At 47.2% G+C, this 19,215-nt stretch overlaps 1 protein-coding gene across 1 annotated transcript in view; it reads right to left on the minus strand.

Annotated features, from left to right (window-relative positions):
• The window catches only part of LOC149352684 (uncharacterized), a 290,443-nt gene that overhangs the window by 149,747 nt on the left and 121,481 nt on the right, over positions 1-19,215 (minus strand). Inside the window, exon 3 of the mRNA XM_089581905.1 lies at positions 8,988-9,198. Within this exon, the coding sequence (XP_089438031.1) occupies positions 8,988-9,198 (211 nt within the window). The remainder of the gene's footprint in view (positions 1-8,987; positions 9,199-19,215) is intronic.

Raw genomic sequence — 19,215 nt, forward strand, 5'->3', positions numbered from 1 at the left:
CATGCAATTCCATTTCGTTGCATATGGTTTTATACTGTCTGGCAGCGAATCGATGTTTTGAAGTGGCAAACGGCCTGTTGTCGCTGTGGCACCGTTCACTCGACGCCGCCCGGGGAAGTATCGCTGTGATCGGCGTAAAGACGATACCATACGCTCGCGACCGGCGCGGCCAGGAAGGAAGACCGCGCACATACGGCGCCGGCCGGCGTTGAGTTAACGGTGCCACGATCACGACAGTACCGATTGTGAGGCCCTGTTCATGAATACACACATGGCTCGATTTCATATTTCTTCGCATCCGTGCATTATAAGCACGTCGTATATGTTTTGAGGCTTATCAAACCCTGATGCGGAACCGTTTGACAATACATAATCCACACATTGCACGAACAATACCAATACCTTCGATAAATCACGACTGGGCTACAGTTACCTCTTCCATGCTTTATAGCTTCACATAACCCACATATTCTGAAGGTTTAGACCGCAGTTCGATTCCCACCACGGACACGCAAGTTTTTGTCTTCTTTTAATAGTTGTTCGCTTTGGACGAACAGTTGCACTGTAGGGATGATTTGTTGCAGGTCTAACGGTTCCCCTCGAAAAAGAGTAATGCTAGTTGCAGGTCAGCTCGTGCCCTATGGGACCAAACCCAAAGACCCTCTTCGTGCGAAAGGACGAAAAATCGCTTAGAATGTTCAGTTCTAGCGACCAGTGATCCGCATTTGTATATCATAACTGTGGGCATTCAAGGTGGTGTGATGGAGTTGGCAAGTAGGGGGGATGCGGTACAGCCATCGTTGTCCCTTTATTCGTCCCAAGAAAAAGCGAAAAGCCCCAAAGCTTCTTGTATTTCTACTTAAACCACCTTCTTCACGCTTTCTGTTGACTTATTTCCGCGAAGCATTGTCTCGTGCATGTCTTTTTATTATCTCTGCTTATCTCCACCGTCATGCGCTCTTTTCTTTGTTGGCTATGCCAGACGCGACCAGACTGCCCTAGAAATGTCATGATCACGCGCGGGATTTTCTACGACGTTCCATACTGTTGTCGATGTTCAAAATGCTTTGTCCAGAAAAGCTCTTTGCCGTCTTTAAACTGAGGGCGACCTAGAGGAAAGGCCATTCTGTTTCGATGCCCGTCGCATGCACTTCCCGTTATCGCCGGTTTACTTCCTTCTTTTGGACTCAAGTACCGCCAAATAAACAGTATTTTTGGAAAGCGTTCTGCCGCATTCCTAACAGCCCGGTTCTCGTCAACACCACGTGACAGTATTACTTCGAGAAGTTGAAGCAGCAACGAATCAACTGCAGAGACTTGCCAGTCAGGTCTAACATTGAATATCATTTTTTTTCTCACGCACTATTTAATTTTTATTCTTTTTTAATAGTCGCAGCACTCGCACGCTTTACCGTCCATGGTAATTAGTGTGCCAGCAAACGAAACCAACGAGACCGCAGCAGCTCTTGTCCAGCTAGACAGTCCCGAATGGTCGCGCTCCGCAGCATGGGCTACTGCACCGGGTCATGCCTCGCAGCTAGGAACACCAAGGACAGAGGGAGTGGCATACGTTGAGCCAGCGCGGCATCGACGCTGCTAGCCAACAAATCCGTCGTTGCCAGCGAATGAAACGCAGCGAGGAATTTCACGAGGACGCCCGAGAGTTGGGCTGTTTTATGCGAAGCATACTAAAATAGCCCAACCCAGCTCCTCGAGCGCGGCGGTGTCGTTACCATTGACCTTTCGTGACCTCCATGTCATACCACGTGATGCGTGACGTCACAGCAGATGAAAAACGGGGGCCCAACTCACGCCGTCGCGCGAGGCGTCGTGACCAAGGATGACCACGTGGTGCGTGACGTCACAGCAGATGAGAAACGGGGGCCCAGCTCGCGCCGTTGCGCGAGGCGTCGCGACCAAGGAGGACCACGTGATGCGTGACGTAACGACATAGGAGAAACGGGGCCCCAGCTCGCGCCGTCGCGCGAGGCGTCGCGACCAATGTGTTTCCTGCTTCTGCCGCTAGGTGCGCTGTAGTGAACACGTGATGCTGGAGCGGCGGTATACAAGGGGGTGCGCCTGCCTCTGCTAGGCGTACACGGGATAGAGATGCCTCCTGGAGACAGGGCTGCTCGTTGGAATGAGAAGCAAAAGTTGCGGCGTGCTACAGAGACTGATGAAGAGCGTGAAGAACGTCTAGCCAAGCGGCGCGCTCGATATGCAACTCGGTGACAATATGCTTCGCATCTGACTAGGCTTAACCTAAGCTAAGCCTCAGCCATTTTGCTTTCCATCTTTCAGCCCGTTGAAGCCGCCCGCGCGCCACGCGAGATGCGATGAGGACGACAGCGTCGAACGGCGAGGCAGCAACGCAGTCCATCTTCGACGCGCGGCCAGGCACGATCGAAGAAGTCCTGTACCACCCTGGGAGGGGGCGCGTCGGAAGGGACCGAGCGATGTCGCGTGCACGGAACGTGGACAGACATATTCCCGCCGATACGCACTCTTCGCGGCCGCGTACTGCCTGCGGACTCAGGTGAGCCGAGGACGAACAGGAAAGAGAGAGTTTTGACATAACGAAGGCGCAAATCGATTATCACCATCGATTATCGTGTGTACACTTCTGATCTTTTGCATATTTTTTAGGTCCAATAAAGAGTAATTTTTACCAAAAAAAAAAGAGGTTTCAGCGCAGAGAGTTTTCAGTGGTGAGGACGCATGTAAAATTCTAGCTCGCGAATGTTACCGCACGTAACGGCGTCAACACACGAGGACTCTGGCACCGGTGTAGCTTGGCACAAGGAAGGCATGTCGATCTGTTTTGCTGCGCAGCGAAGATCCTCGATCTCGGTGACCCACCATCGTTGAAGTTTAAAGTAAATGATAAAACCTTCCGAAGTGAGCATCACAGCAGTAGGAGTATATTATGGCCTTATTGAGAAGCAGAAGAAAAAGAAAAAAAGTTTATTCATCTGCATCTTCCTGAAAAATATGAAATCCACCAAGATAGTGACCGCCTCAACCTATAGAGAGCGGTACCTTCCACAACACTCATCTCTCTCCACCCGTTCAGCGGACGTGCGCTCATGATAATCGCGACAATGACTGCGATGCGCAAATAGCTGACGTGTGAACGCTGCAAACACTCGGAGAATGAGGCGCTTCGCAAATGATTTCAGCGTGGAAAAAGTGTGTAATCCTTAACGCCGCAGTTCACACCGCCTAATGCTATTTTAACATCATGACAGTCATTTCTATGTCCGTTAAGTTGGCAACATTGGCCGCCTTAGTGTACGAAAGAAGTGCGAGCTCGCGAGCACATTAAAAAAAAAATGCAGTCATAAAAATTATGCAAAGCTATGTATTGCGATAGGTCACGCATTAGGAACTTTGCAGTCGCTCCAGGTAGTCTACGCCTATGAGCACTGTCTAACGCGTGAAAAATTTGGAAAAAGAGGCCCCTCGAAGGGAAAAAAACAGCGCCTTTGACGAAGGATGCATCAGGGTACCTTTTAGGGCCAGCTTTTTAACGGGATAGCGTTAAGGTTCCCGTTCTGCAGAAAATCCCGCGCCGTCGTCGTCGTTGTGAGCGAGAAATCCCCGGGGAAACAACCTAGGTGGCCCAATTTGGTGACGTAACTTTGCGGCGTCATCATAACCTGCCCACGTGGGTTCGATCCCGGCCACGGCGGTAGAATTCCGGTGGAAGCGAAATTCTAGAGGCCCGTGTACTGTGCGATGTCAGTGCACGTTAAAGAAGTGGTCGAAATTTCCGGAGCCCTCCGCTATGGCGTCCCTCATAGCCTGAGTCGCTTCGGGACATTAAATCCTCCTAAACCAAACCATAACCTGCCACCGGATGGTGAGCAAATTGACCACCGTGGCAGGTGGCAGTTAAATTAATGATTAGGTGCGAAACGTTGCTCGAGAAGAGCAAGCTGGATCGCACAAGCACCGCTGGCGGCAGCACCTGCCATTGCATCGTAGGGCACTGGCTCATCGCTTGACCGCTGCGCCACTGCGTCAGGAGTGGTACGAGGACTCCCAGCGACCTATGAATGTAAAGTCGAGAAAGACCAATGCCGCATATATGGGCATTGACTCATTAATGCTGTCGGATCGTACCATTAAGGCTGAACTTTTTTGAGACGCTTTTTTCGCACCGTAGCGGCATCCTGTTAGCCAGCGCTAAGTGTCAGCCTATTTTTAGTCGAATAAATATGGAAAAACGAACAGTGCCATTCGGTGCCTCTTCCCAACAGTTAAATTAGATTTCGCTCGCTTTTCATCTTCCATTACCTGCCCCTCTCCGACGGTGTTTCATTTGTTTCCGCAGAGGCGCTTGTACAGACATTGTCCTACTACTTAAGAAACAGAAAGGACGCAGAAAGACGGAGAGAAGGAATAATTGCAATACAAAAATGGACCAGAGAGGGAGAAGGAGGCGTTCCTTGCGAGCTTTGAGCGGAATAATCTGAGCCTTAATTATCTCGCTTTCTATGCCCGATGGCATCGATCCCCTCCTCGGAATGTGCCCGCTTCGCGATCGTTCTTTTCCTTCCAGGCCGGATGCACAATTCCACCTACCCGCCCCATTCTTTAAATGGGAGGCGGATACTTTCAAAGAGCGCCTTGTACGAGACGCCGGACAAAAGGGCAGTATGACGATAGGTGGACGGGCGACAAATTGCAGTCAAAATTAATTTGATTTAGAGAGCAGCATACAACTCGTCCCTCTACGGAACAACCACTCCGCGCCCTGGCGCCGTATTCGGCGACTCGCTTCGCAAATAGATTCTAAGCCTGGCTTGCTTGTTGGTGCGCATTTTTTTCCTTATTATTTTTTTCTTCCTGTTCCTTTGGAATGTGTGGGAGCAAGGGAACGGCGAGCGGAAAGAACGTGAACGCGCGGTGAAATATTCAGGGGCCCCTTGTCTTTGCTGCCGCCATTCATAATGCAGGCTTTAATTTCCCCCGCGTCGCCTCCCGGCAGCCGCGGCGGCCCACCGGGGGCTACTGCGCTCGCTCGCCCGTGCGCGTCGCCGCGACCCGGGTAGCCGCCACTCGCCTACTGATAAAGCCAGGCGCCCCCGAGCGAATACACGCCCACCGATGAAAGGAAAACACAGCGCCGGGAAACACAACGCGCGGCTAGCCACCCACGCCCCGTTGTTCATTTTATTTTTCTTTTTCCAGATCTACTCGGAATAAGCTGGACTCTCCGCGAGAGAAACAGCGAGAGGGGGGGTCTCTTCTGGGTTAGCCATCCGCGCAACGCCAACTTAGTTGGGCACAGCAGATCTGAGCCAACTTGGGCGGTGCGTTTTTTTTTTTTTTTCATTGGATGCACAAAAACTACGGCAGAAAAGTGTAGTCAACGCGCGCCGATTTTTATGCTCATTCCAGTACAAGTGCATATCTCCGGCGCGGCAGAACTTGCAAATAGACACGATGCAAGTGAATGTTCTGGGCCAAAGCCGTGATGATTAATAAGCCCCTTTTCCCTTTCTCTGCTTGAGCAGAAATGTAGGCTTTTTTCTGCGTTTTCTTTTTGTCTTCGTACTGTCCTAACTGTGCATGGAAACAGCGGTCTAGGAGCTTTATTTACTCAACTAACTCTTCAGAGAACGGCGTTTCGAATAATAACGCCTAGCGGTTCACATACTGAGAGTCAAACGCTACACAAAATGCTTCAGGAAAGCCCACCAATAATTTTAAAAATAGTTTTTTTTTTGGTAAAGAGATGGATTTAGCGGCATAGTAATACCAATGATGGCGGACACCAGAAAACAGAAGAACCTTGTTAACTAGTAAAGTGAACTGAATTCTCATAGTTATCTTTTTAACTTTAAAGATAGGCACTTGACAGCGATTAGAGGTTTGTAGGCGGCGTTAGTGATAGCCATATCAGGTTTTAGAATTTCGAAAACGCGATTACCCTTGGAAAGCCGAGCGCCTACAAAAAGCGCATAGCGACGCCGAACAAATCGCGTCACTTCGTGACGCGCGTACCATATGACAATCTTTGCCCTACCCGCACTGCGGTCGTCTCCGCTCCTCGTCACTACACTGCTCCTGTGTGGGCGGGACAAAGAATGACATGTGGCATGTACGCCATGGAGTGACGCAACTTGGTAGACGGTGCTGTGAGCTCTTTGCAGGGGCGTTGTTTTGGAATCTTTTGAGAAATGGACTAAGTTTGCTTAGCCACAGCGGCTAGGGTGATCGCGTTTTCGAAGCTCTTAAAACTTTTATGGCTATTAATAACGAGCGGCTACAAATCTCGAATTGCCATCAAGCGCCTATCTGTAATAGTAAAAAATAACTATTAGAATTCATTAAATCACTCTGCTAGTCAACATGACTTGCCTGTTTTCTCACGTCTGCCCATACTTGTACTACAATGTCACGAGAATCGTCTCTTTACTTGAAAAAAATCTTATTTAAAAAATAGTGGATTGCTTTTCTTACACTCCTGATAAAAATCACAATACACACTATACATCTAAGACTTGATAGCACATAATATTGCTTATCTAATGTATCAACAGACGCTAGCTGAATGCATCGACTATGTATATCCGTCTTCCATTCCAAGCTGAGGTGGCAGCTTTACGTCATCACTTCCTACAGAAAAAAAAAAAATTCTGAGTATGGTCGCCATAAACTTGAGTTAGCAGACCTTATACTTGGGATTACCTTATATAAGAAGGAATCTGAAAAAAAAAAACTATAGAACGCTTTATTGCTTCCGGAAACACATTACGCAGTGGTTCTTAAACAAAGCTCAGTGATTAATTTTCAGTTCATCAGTGTCACGTTCTCTCCATTGTCGCTGTTGCATATGTTGTTTAGTTTCAATGATCTGTAGATCCTTAAATACTTTGGATAGGTCCAGGAAGTTGAGTAATTTCATAATCTGTAAGCATTTGTTTATGAGAATAAACACAAAGGCAGTAAAAAAAAAGAAATTCTTGTGTATTCAGTGCCTCCGAAGGAACATTTTTTTTTAGAAACTTTCATGCCCACATTTAACAGGCTCCTTACAAGGTACAATAAACTTAACTGTGCACAGCTGAAAGACAAATTTCAGAAATTGCCCGGAGTCGCAGACTTCTCGATATTATCATGAATTTTACGAAACCGAAAACCAAAGAAATGTGCCAACCAGGTAATTTATTTCTTGTCAAACGGGTGTGTAATTTCTTCTTCAGTACATGTGGAAACTGGCGCTGCTTTCACGTAACCCCCCTCACATAATACTCCAGTCGGAGCCTTGAGGTATTTAAATAAATAAATAAATAAATAAATAAATAAATAAATAAATAAATAAATAAATAAATAAATAAATAAATAAATAAATAAATAAATAAATAAATAAATAAATAAATAAATAAATAAATAAATAAATAAATCGTGTACGTTGTGCTTTGCAAAGACACTTCGTGTCTCATAACTTCCCTCGCTCCTGGGAGCCAGCGGCGTTCCCCAGGATATCAGGTCACATCTATGTACACCTGTCGCCTGGTTGTACTTCTCCATATCATCTTCAGGAGCAGCCATAATCCTTATCTTAGGCTGGCTGTAACGAGCTACACGACGCTCACCTCGTGAAGAAATTCTTTTGCGCCCACTTCCACGCTGCAGCATCGAAGCTTACATAGCAGCCGAAGCTGACACCCAGCTGGACCTCATGAAACTCTCGATTCTTTTCTCCAAAAATGGAAGTGAACTTTTTCTTTTGCTGTCGAAAAATGAGGCGCAAACCATCTATCAGATCTGTAAAATTTTGAACGGCTGGTGGCTTTATATTCGGCTTTCGTGATTGGGCCATCAGGACTGAATAGCGCTCGTACTTTGGCCAGACATGCGCCACTCTTATGCGAGATTAGTTTTATGAACACCGGCGGAGAACTTTCTTCAAGGCGGCAAAGTTCAATTGAGGTTTGTGCTTGTTTGAAATTTGTTGCATTTAACGGCGTCGTGAACTTGAAACTATCGTCGGTGCTACTTTCGCCGCACTTCTGCGCCTATTTTTATGCAAATTTCTCACAAAGTCTTGTTAAGCGGTCATTTCCGTTCTAAGAAATCGAGTTGATAAACAGAATACATGTTAGTTACGCGATCGCACTTCTTTAAAAAAAATTAAGCAATTTGTAAGTTTGGTTTTGGTTCGTTTATGCACTTTAGTCGCGAAAATTCAACATTCTGACCACTATGCCCAGCAGTGTGCGGGGCTTGGGTACGTGGTAATTCACGGTTAAAGTAATGCGCGCTGCGACGAGGACAGAGCAAGATGAGCTATGTATGCAGGCTTTTGCTCTCCTTAGGCCAGCAGGCACTGAGTTTAGCACTGTGCGGCGCCATTGAACATGTCCGGAACATTGCGATCTTTGAAACGACTAATTTCTCTGCTGACCGTCAATGCCACAAGGTCTGAAAGGAAGCAAGAGACAACATAGCTATCACGTCTGCTTCCTGGGCTGTGGATATCCTCATTACCGAAAAATAATTTAAGGCTGTGCTACCTGCCTGCAGATTCTTGCTAACGCTACTCTCTAGTGACGTCAAGCACGGGGCCGTTTGGCAACCTTTCTGAAGCGAACCTGCCGCTGTGCCTCAGTGACTTCGGCGTTCGACGGCTGAGCCAACGGTCGCAGGGTTGAATTCCGACTGCAAAGGCCGCATTTCTATGGAGGCGAAACACAGAAACAACCTTGTGCTGTGCTATGTAAGTGTAGCGCTAAAGAACCCCTGGTGGTCGAAATTGACCAGGACCGTTCCACTGCGGAGCCTCTGATAACCCCTCTGCAACTTCGGTACATTGCCATTGCCACTTCCTCAAGTCCTTAAAACATATTTCTGTACCACTGAAACGAATCATGACAAGCATAGGCTAGGGAGAGAACTTCATCTTGCTGCGTGCAAAGAAACATTGAAGTTCGGACCTCGTCAGAGACTCAATTGTACAGAGATGCGGAACTTACGTCAGTAGAGATGACCCATTGCGGCCGTCCCTGGTGCCGCTCATGGGCCTCCATTGCAGCAGCGGCTGTTCACGCGCCGGATAGAGCACTGCGAAGCTTCCGTTGAGGCCGCAGCGATTGGTGTTCTTGGGGAGCGCCACAAGTTCCCCGGGCGGCTGGGCGGCCACCAGCACCGAGTGGGCCTCCAGCTGCGCCCCGGGCCGGAGAACCACTGCGGGGGCAACGACGCCAAACAGTCAGCGACTCGCATGCCTCCAAGTGAGACGAACCTAACGCTGGCAAGGTGGTGATTGCACATTGCATTCAGCGAAAAAAAAAAAAACATTGAAAAGGAAAGCAGCTTGTTAGTTTAATCACTATTAACGACTGTTGTTTCTTGATGGTGACAACTTTTGCCAAACTCCCAAAATTGCTTTTTCTTTTTAACGTATCGAAGGGTTAGGCCTTCCTTGCATACCATATGTCATGGTAATCGAACCCCGTCTCTTCGCACATTACTCACGGGGAACAAAAATATAGGCATTGAATTAGATGCCTGTGAATGCGTTGTCTGGCTCAGGATTATTAACATTGTATGCTGTTTGGGCAATCAGTGGATTACGACTCGATAGGGCAAGGCTCCCGCACCAAGACACACTTCTGAAGTGGTCTAGTGGGATAGCATGCTACTCTTAACGTCCCGCATTTAGGCAAAGCGTTCTTATGTAAAACTGTCATCTTAGATTTGCGAGCACTGAACGCCCGCGCGTCCTGTAGACAACAGCCTAAACAAAAATTCTCAAGTGCGTGCGTGTGTGTGCGTGTGTGTGCATGTGCGCGTGCGTGCGTGTGTGTGTTTGCGTGTGAGTGTGTGTGTGTGTGTGTGTGCCCGTGTGTGTATGTGTGTGCGTGCGTGTGTGTGTGTGTGTGTGTGTGTGTGTGTGTGTGTGTGTGTGCGTGCGTGTGTGCCTGCAAAGGGGAGAGGGTGGCGGTGCTTAAAGATACACCCATTACGACACGTCACTAGCTGGTCATCCTTCCAGCGACGAGGCTGCACACTGGAGGGACATCCGTCAGAATTAATCGTGGTACTTGTTGCCAGTGTGCTGCCGCCATGTGGGCTCTCAAATGACTTGAAATTGCTGAAACCCGACTCATAATGAGACGACCTGCGCTATGCAACAGGCGCTATGCAACAGTTGCGACAATGCTGCACGCAGTCTCCCCTGCACCATGTTTATTCTTCAGACACTGTCCGCATTGATTCTTGTGAAATTTCGAATGAACAACGTTGACAAGAACCCCACAGAGCAAGAACAATTCGGCATTAACACAATGCTCTAGCTCTACTGGTGCCATACATAAATTATGTTAAAGCTGAAGTCGTGCTCCACACTTTTTCTCAGCACCATTATTTTTTTCTTCTGATCTGGCACCAAGGGGAGCAGTATGTTTCATTTTAACATTTGGAGTGACCGATAATTGGTAAATTTAAGTAATCATTCTTATCGTTTCGAAAATAATTGCGCTAGTCCTGCGAAGCACGAAATTTGTTATAAACGAGCAAAAAGCAGACTGAGTGTGACCTGAATAATTCTGTAGAAAAAAAAAATAGAGAGGAAGGAAATGCGGCACTGTGGATCGTCCCGTGTTTGCGCAACCTTCACCTTCACAGTAAAATGTACCAACTAGGCCCAACTGAGGTTTTATTGACGGAAATGTGGGTACTCATAGAAAATTTCTCGATGCGATTGCTCCCCTTCCCCCACCTCCTCGCTCCAGCTTTTAAATTCACAGTATATTGTTGCTTGAACTTAATATAAATTACAGTACAGATGAATCAGTAAGTGAGATTAGTTTAGAAGGTTGAATCGTTACACTGACACATTTAGATTTTGTGAGTCAATGACTGCGACTTGGTCTGGCGATCTATTGCTCAAGTTCTGAGAAAGGATTCCGTGACAACATGAGTCTGTGACATATTGCAATGCTACCAGAAAGAAAAGAACGGATGAAATGTGTCCGAAGAAACAGCATACAAGCAATTCGCTGCAATTTACAACAGGATGTCGGAAGGTTCTACGAGCCGCAGCTTGCGCGAAGACCTCACGAAAGCGCACTAAACGCAAAGGCTAGTAGCGAACAACGAAAGATCATCTAACTCGATGGCCACCACACGTCGAGAAAGCTGATGTCTAAACCTGACCTTGAGCGCAGTTAGGCGCTGATGGTAGGTCAACGAAACAGTGAGGGAAAAAAAAAATGTAAATGTACACGCACAGAAAGTGCCGCTCGGTGTGTCCCCAAACTGGCGTGTTATCAGCGGCACAGGGCCAGGTTCACAGTGGGGGAGACTCTGGCCACCGCCCATTGGGCGACCCTGGAGACCACGCGAGACGAAACAACCAAGAGAGCAGTGCTTCTGCGCGACCGCGATTGCTGCTCGCTGCTGCGGGCACTCCCAGGTCACGTACGACTCCACCAGACGACGAGCAGGCGGAGCGGCCGCTTAGCGCGCAACAAACCCCCCTGCTATCAAGGGCAGCCCGATCGCCACCGCTCATGGATACTCGTCCGTCGAGTCCGCTGCCGACCCAGCAGACGTGGGTGTCCGGAACACGCGTTGGGCTCCCTGGAGACGGCGATCGTGATGCGCGCGATGCCAGCTGGCCTTCTCTGCTGTCGCTGAGGGCATTACTGCACAACAGCTCTCAGGGCGACCGCCCTTCGTGTACGCGGGGCCCAGGGAGCACTCAGTTACGGCAATACGTGCGCCGTCGTTTACTGCGCGTCTCGTACACAACCGCGCGGCCTTGCCCTATAGCATTTCAAGTGCTGCCGGTAGGAACAAACAACTGCGAAAATAAAAAAAAAGAAAAAGGAGAAGCAAAAAAGAAGAAAAAAAAGTGACGAGTGTGGCGCAATTTGGCACACGAGAGAACAGATTTAACAAGTAAGGTCAAACAGCGATGACCCCGGAGAGCGCCGCAGGAGCTTATAATGAGAATCTCTACAAGTGCAGCGCGAGCCACGAATATAAAGCGCAACTCGTGAATTCACGTGTACTCTCTAGGAAGAGGAGATGTAAAAGGTGCGCTTGTGCGCCGCAGTGCCCGTAATCATTTTCGGGGGAACTGATAATGAGGCACGCTGATTGCTTCATTGTGAGATAACACGGGACGACCGCGCCGTTACTGCGAGAAAGTGCCACCTGCACAGCTCGCGATCGATTTACCGCGCTGTCTAGAATACCGACGATTGTTGTTGTAAATGGGAAGCAAAACTGGAAGCACCAAGCAGAACGCAGAAAACAAATTTTTGTTGAGAGTGTTCGGTTTATGGCGCGATTGGTTCTTTGTAACCATGAGCAATTATCCGCTGTCACAGGTGATGGTCAACCGCGTCACTGTTTATGCCCCTGTGGCCGAACTGTGCCCATTTTCATGCTGTCGTTCACGTAGTTGAATGAATAATCTGTTCCATCTCGGTAGTTTCAATGCTCCAAAGTAAAGGTTGCAGCTGTGCTCGGGGACAATGCTCTGTGACTCAGCGGTAGAAGCTACGAGCGTGAGGCGTTTGCTTTCAGAAATTGATGCTGTCACGAGCTCACCAGCCAGCCAAGAACGTCTCGATTCTCACGGAATTCATGATTCCGGTCCAGAAATTAGTCTCTGCGCAGTTTGTAGGGTAAAGTATATGTACACTGGATAATTTTTCTTTATCTTTTAATTTTGCAAATAAATGCCGGCTTTCCCATTGTTAGCCGCATATTGAGTTGGCTTTCTACACTCCCCCCTCCCCCAGCACTTTTCCTATCTTTTTCCCCTTTTCATCTCAGCTCACCATCCCGATGAAGAGCAGCGAGCCCTGCCCTCCTAGCCTGTCATCTCCAGTGGCCATTAAGGCGGCTTTCTCCTCGTTCTTCCTCCTTGCCTGGTTAAAAAAAAAAGAGCTATATAAACCATCATATGCACATGGTAGCTGCTGCCATTTTCAGGCGACAGCATGAAGGGTAAAGTTAGAGAGCTGCGTAGCCAGCAGAAATTGCGAATAAACAAAGCAAGGCGGGGCGCATAGGAAATGAGAGAAAGAAGGACAAGGACGTTGAGCAGAATCTTATGGGGTTAGTTTTTCTTCACAAGGTGAAGTAGTCAAAGGAATAAAGTTGATGAAAAGGGATAAAGAAATGAAAACATGAGGAGTATTGCACGTACGCACGCGACGCGAGAAGGGGTAACTTGTTTTGTATTTGCAGTTCGTAACACGAACTTAATGGTGTGCTGCAGACCTTTAGAGCGCCACATACACACACACACACACACATAGACACACACACGCAAAAAAGAAAAGAGTGGCATGGGCGTGGGTGCGTCCACTGCGTGCCGTGCGGCAGAGGCTAGTCAATCGAACAAATGCGCCCGAGGTTTACGTTTCTGCAGGAGAAAAAAAAAAGAAAACGCGCACAAGCAGAGGTGCAGGGGGATGTTTATATGCGAGTGCGATAACTCTGCCAACAGGGCATCAAGAGGGCAATGCAACCTCGATGAGCGTAATTCAACGCATTTTCTCTTTTTTTTTTTCTCAAGTAAGTAACGAAGCAGCGGGCATGAAAGCGAGGCGGACGCTTAGGTTGGTTTCGCTATATTTAGAGGCCACAAAGTGCATATCAGCTTTTTTCCACGCACGCACGCACGCACGCACAGACAGACAGACCGACAGACAAAAAAACGGTGAAAGTTAACTATCGAACTTACTGACTGTCAAAACGGAACTAAAAATGACTTTTCAAGGTGTTTTAGACATTTGTTACGAAAATGTTAAAGCGCACAGGACGGGATGCTGCAGAGTTTTGTACTGCTGGATGATAGCGCCCGCAGTGTTCACATCTTGCGAAAGAGCACACTCTCGAACTTTTCAAGGTACCTCAGACGTTCTTTTTTGCCATCTTTTTTTCGGGGGGGGGGGGGGGGGGGGTGAAGGGGCACATTAGGCTGCAATCTTACAACAAATTCTTTTTGTTTACTCTAAGATTTACAAATACAAGAAATGTCGAACCGAGTGAATACTCCGAATACCGGCTACAGGGGTACAGGGGAGAAATGAGACCAGTGCATCATTATTGAGCCTCTATTTGATCTGAATTTAGTCACGATTACGGATTTTGTCATTTAAGTCTGACTGGTAATGAATGGCTGCAGCGAGAGCTTTATTTAAAGTGCCAGCCAGCTGCTGAGCAAAGCCTTGAATTTGTTTAATAAATCTTTCGTCTTTCGAAGTCGACCATCTCCATAAAAATTGCAACAAATTTCCCGGTCAATGCGCAATTTATTTTTTTACCGTCATCTGTCCATCCATCCATCTCCCAGCACAGTCATCGCCGTATCAGGGCCGTGTGCCAATTACCTTTTGTTATGTTCCTTCATAGTGTCGCGCTACGATGATATACTGATCGAACGGGGCAGCCTGCTCGAACAGTATGTGATTTACGTTTCTGAGGCACACATGCCGCGGGAAGAGAACTGACCGTCTTTTAAAGCAGCAATGCCACCACCCTGAGAACTGCGTGCAAGCAGTATTCACGAAGAATGATCAGGCTGCTATGTTAGACTCATCGACATCGCAATGCAACAGTCTGTATATCGGTAGCTTGACAGATAGAGAATTTCGAGCGGAAAACCAATGGCTCGTTGTGAGCTAGGACTTCGCGTCACTGAGAGAGGAAGGTTGCAGATCAATAAGCATTTGTATCTTCTGTTACCTCGCAAATATGTTAAAAAGGCGGTAAAGGTCAACGCAGGCGAGAAGCTACGCTATATTCATAGACTGCCTTTCGGGAAGACTACTTTAATAGTTTTAAGTGACTGCGGCTTTTGATGAAATAGTAAGTGAAGACCCCGATATACACAGTCATGAATACGGGCGGTGCGATTAATTTTATTGCGAAAGCATTCATACGCTCACCAGCACCGACCAAGATTCTTGTCACCGTACGTACGGTCACTGTTCACCGCACCTTACGTACGTACTACCTACGTACATACTTACGTACGATCCTGTGCCGTTGCCTAGCAACCCGAGTTACTCGGGCAAGCTCGGGCAGTAATTCGGGTAAGGTTAGCAACAAAATTCAAAGGCGGTGTACACACGAAATCTTTAATGAAAAAACGGCCGTGACATGAAGGTATGAAGAACTGTTGAGGATGATTGAACCCCAAAAACAATGCATGTGAGCAATTCGTACCCCGAGATGCACGTGAGCATTCCCTAAACATACAAAAGTGAAAGCCAACAATTGGCCACACGACTAAAACAGCATGATGAAATACAGATGACAAGCAAGGCTGCTATCTGCGCGAGTTGGTATGCATTCATACTGGTGAACAGCGCAAAAAAGGCGGGACAACAACAAGACAAGCGCTGGCATGTTAGACAGCGCTTGTCTTGTTGTTGTCCCGCCTTTTTTGCGCTGTTCACCAGTACAGATGACAAGGTGTGTGAAGTCTAAAAAGTCTAAAAACGGAAGGAAAATAGGGGCATGCAAAACGTAGCAATGAAACGAAGGTTAAAACAGATAAAACCGGAAAGCAATGCAATCTATTTGAGAGAGAAACAGAGGGCGTGCTGACGCGTTCGTCTTTAAGCTTTCCAATCCAGGCGGCTTCCACTCTTTCGCGTGTCAGCCTAATGGGGCATTTTGTCAAAACCGTTCTTTCTTCGAATACAAGGGAGCATTGTTCTTTAGTGTCACATTTCCGACAGTGAGCTGGCATCTGAACGATGAACGTGATATATCACTGCTATGCTCCTTTGGCATCTCGTTGGTACGTCGGTCTGTTTGGCTATGTCGCTGTGCTGCAAGATAGTGGAATAGAGTAGACGACGCGTTCTGCGCATGCGACTAAGGAATTTCTGTGCAGCGTGCTACAACCGGTGTTTCTTGTCATTTACCTTGAGGGAACCTCCCCCTTCCGGAGGTTCGCGAGCCAAGGTATCGCCCGACGAGTGACACACCACGAGCAGCGGACAACACCGTTTATTGAATGATAACGAAACGACACTGGGTCTAAGCAAAGGGACAGCGTTTACACAAGCTGAACAACTCAGTAACGTCCAAGCTCCGCAACGGAGTGACGATTTAAAAGCTATGCTCAGGAGAAACAAGACGCTCAAAAAAACTACGCGATGACATTCGAGCCTCCACGTTACATATTTGACATGGCCGCCGGTGTCGCAGCCACTCACGCCAGGTACTGCTGTCGCACTGCCGGTGGCCCGCGGTGAAGGATCCACGAAGGATGCCGAAGTTGAGGTAATAATCCGCAAAATAATGAAGAATGCACTTGACCTTCCTGTCTCAACCTACGACACGAGACTTCTTGCATTGGGAGTGGTGAACACCTATCAGGAGCTCAAGGAAGCCCATCTTTCAAATAAATACACGAGGCTAGCCCAAATGAAATCGTGTCGGCAAATGCTAGCCCGGCTTCCCATCCAACACTTCTTTCACATTCAGGAGCGGGTACGAGTGCCCGAACTCTGGAGACGCGCCGTCAGAGTTCGACCCCTCCCCACTAAGATGGATAAGGAAGACCATAGTGGTCGTCGTCAGGCTAAGACGGAAACCTTGGCGCTCAGCTATGACAACAAACAAGCGTTCATTAAGTAGATGTAGCCGGACCGAACCACGGGGGGTGGTACACGGCCGCGGTCATACATCAAGAAATACAGGTGGATGAGCTCTGCTTTGCGGATGAGCAAGACTCCACGTTCACATCCTTATGAAAAGGTATAGATATATAGGCGCTGAGAGGTTCCAAAGACCACGTCAACATCTTTTTTTTTTTTTTCAATTTTCTGCAGATTATGAGAAACTTGGTTTAGGGAAGGAACAAGGGCTATATTTTAGTTTGGCTGGTGCATTTCAAATAAGGCGCCGTTTCCTGACTGTTTGGCAAGTTTAACGTTTTTTAAGCGGCAGACGAAAGAAAGTCTTCTGAGCGTATATATGTAGTGGTTTGACAACTCTCCGAATTCAAAATTGAAGTTAAGCGCTTGTTTGTCTTCCTGTCTTTTGTCATCTGTCCTCGTGCTGCTGCGTGCTGCTGAGAACTACTGGGATATATACGCTGCAATTTTTCACTGGAGTCATCATCGATAACACTATTATTGTACAGAGCTTATATTCGCCCACAGCTTAATTACGCATCATCAGTTTGGAATCCCGAGCATGTCACCCTCACACGTACGCTTGAAGCAATACAAAATCGCTTAGCCCAATTCATCCTAAACAACTGTCAAAGGACTGCAAGTGTTACTAGCATGAAAGCGTTCCTACAACTCTCACTTTCCTCCACCCGCGGAAAAATATATTGACTGTGTCTCTTTAATAAAATATTTTATCACAACTCATACTTACGTTTAGTTTGGGTGCAACTGCCACCATACATTTATTCTCGCCTTAACCACCACCAAAAAGTAAACATTCGACATTGCAGCACATTCATCTATTCATGTTCATTACCCAGACCAGCAAAGATTGGAATAACTTACTTGCATCACTTACTGGCATAACTAGAACTGACAACTGTAAAACGGGTGTTCAAGGTTTTATTTCATACGTTATTGTAAGACTGACGTCTTGTGTGTATTTGGGTATTTGTATTTGTGTTCGTTGTGCATTGTATTTTTGTATTTCTATTTATACTTGCGCTACCATGTAACACTTGTGGAAAATTTGTTGTTCGTAAGCATTATTTTTCATGTTTGCTTTACATCTGTGCTTTCAATGCTTTCGTTATTTGTGTTCTGTATTTTGTATCACTAGTTCAATTGTTGTAAGATTCGCCCCTTTTTTATGTATTGTTTTGTTTTTTGCCCCTCCTCTCTGCAATGTACTCTGTGCCCTTAGGGCGAAATAAATAAATTGAGTACAGTGCGCTTAGTACATTGCTTAAAAGTTTAAATTTTATCTCTTTGAAGACTATCTATTGGGCACGGATAATACAGTATTTTTGTTTTAGAAATTTCTGATTATAATATTACACATACAACACGATTTTACCATATTTTTACAGCCGTGCTTGCGCTGTGCTCTGTCGCCATCGCGCAGCTGACTGGTTGCACTATCGTCTAATGGCCCTTACTGGCATCTTCATATCGAATAACCTGCATATCTCAGCCAATGGCATCCAGCGGTCAGGTCGGGGCGCCTGCTGCTGACAAAGCGCTGCGATGCGCCATTGGCCGCATATCGCATCCAATATCAGCCAATGGGGAGGTCCGGTCGCCAATCACCCAATGGCCGGGTCGCTTGCCGCAGACGCTTTAAAGCTGCGGGTGTATCTGAGTGACTGCTGAACGGAGCGAAATGGACAACGGAAAATGGACAGCTTAGAGAATGCAGCCCCTGGACGACTTTCCAGTACGTTTTTCGTAATTTTGGTCAAGACAAATAAGCGGCACACCGAAGCTGGGTGAAGCCAATGACACATTGTTTGCCATCGTGTGGCGCTACCCTTAGCATTTTCTAAAATTCTGCCTAAATAGGTAACTAGCTAAGGAAAATACGCAAAAAGTTTAATGTTCATTTTAGGCCTAAAAGCATGTAGTTCAGTTCAAGAAGGGGTTGAGAAACAACAGATTTATTTTTTTGTAGGAACGCGTCTCTTATGTGGTCTTTTTTGTCCTGGCATTTGGAGAAAGCCCGTGAATTGTGTAAAAGAAAAAAAAAAAACCTGATTGCGTTCTTGCGCTACAGCATTGTAGCGCTGCCAACTGCGTTTTGAACGAACGAAGCGTGGGCGCTGACCGTCTCGAAGTGAGTGGTAGACACCCTAGTCAGCATAGTTCTGAAAGTGCGTCAGCACATTCACCCGGAACATGGAAAGCGTGCACCGTGATCGGCGATAAGTGATGGGCAGGCCCTCCCGAAGACATATCGGACGGACCTTCCATTCAGCCATCAAAAAGAAAAAACGAAAAAGGGAGACAAAACAGTGGAGTCACGTAGCTCGAGGCAGTCTTCGTTTTCTTTTTTGCATCATTGGGCAGCACGAAGTGAGTGGCGACCGCTTGCACGCTCTGTTCGGTGAATACACGGTTGAGAGCGCTAAAGTGTGGTTGTGCTACAGCGTAGTCACGTACTTATTTTTTCCATATTTCGCTAGCTTTCTTTGAATGACCGAAAAAAAAGGACCACGGAAAAGGTCCGTTGCTACAAAAAACTAGATCGATTGTTTCTGAACCCTAT

The sequence above is a fragment of the Amblyomma mixtum genome, chromosome 3, assembly GCF_055824585.1.
Source record: "Amblyomma mixtum isolate Tamu chromosome 3, ASM5582458v1, whole genome shotgun sequence".
Taxonomy (NCBI): Eukaryota; Metazoa; Arthropoda; class Arachnida; order Ixodida; family Ixodidae; genus Amblyomma; species Amblyomma mixtum.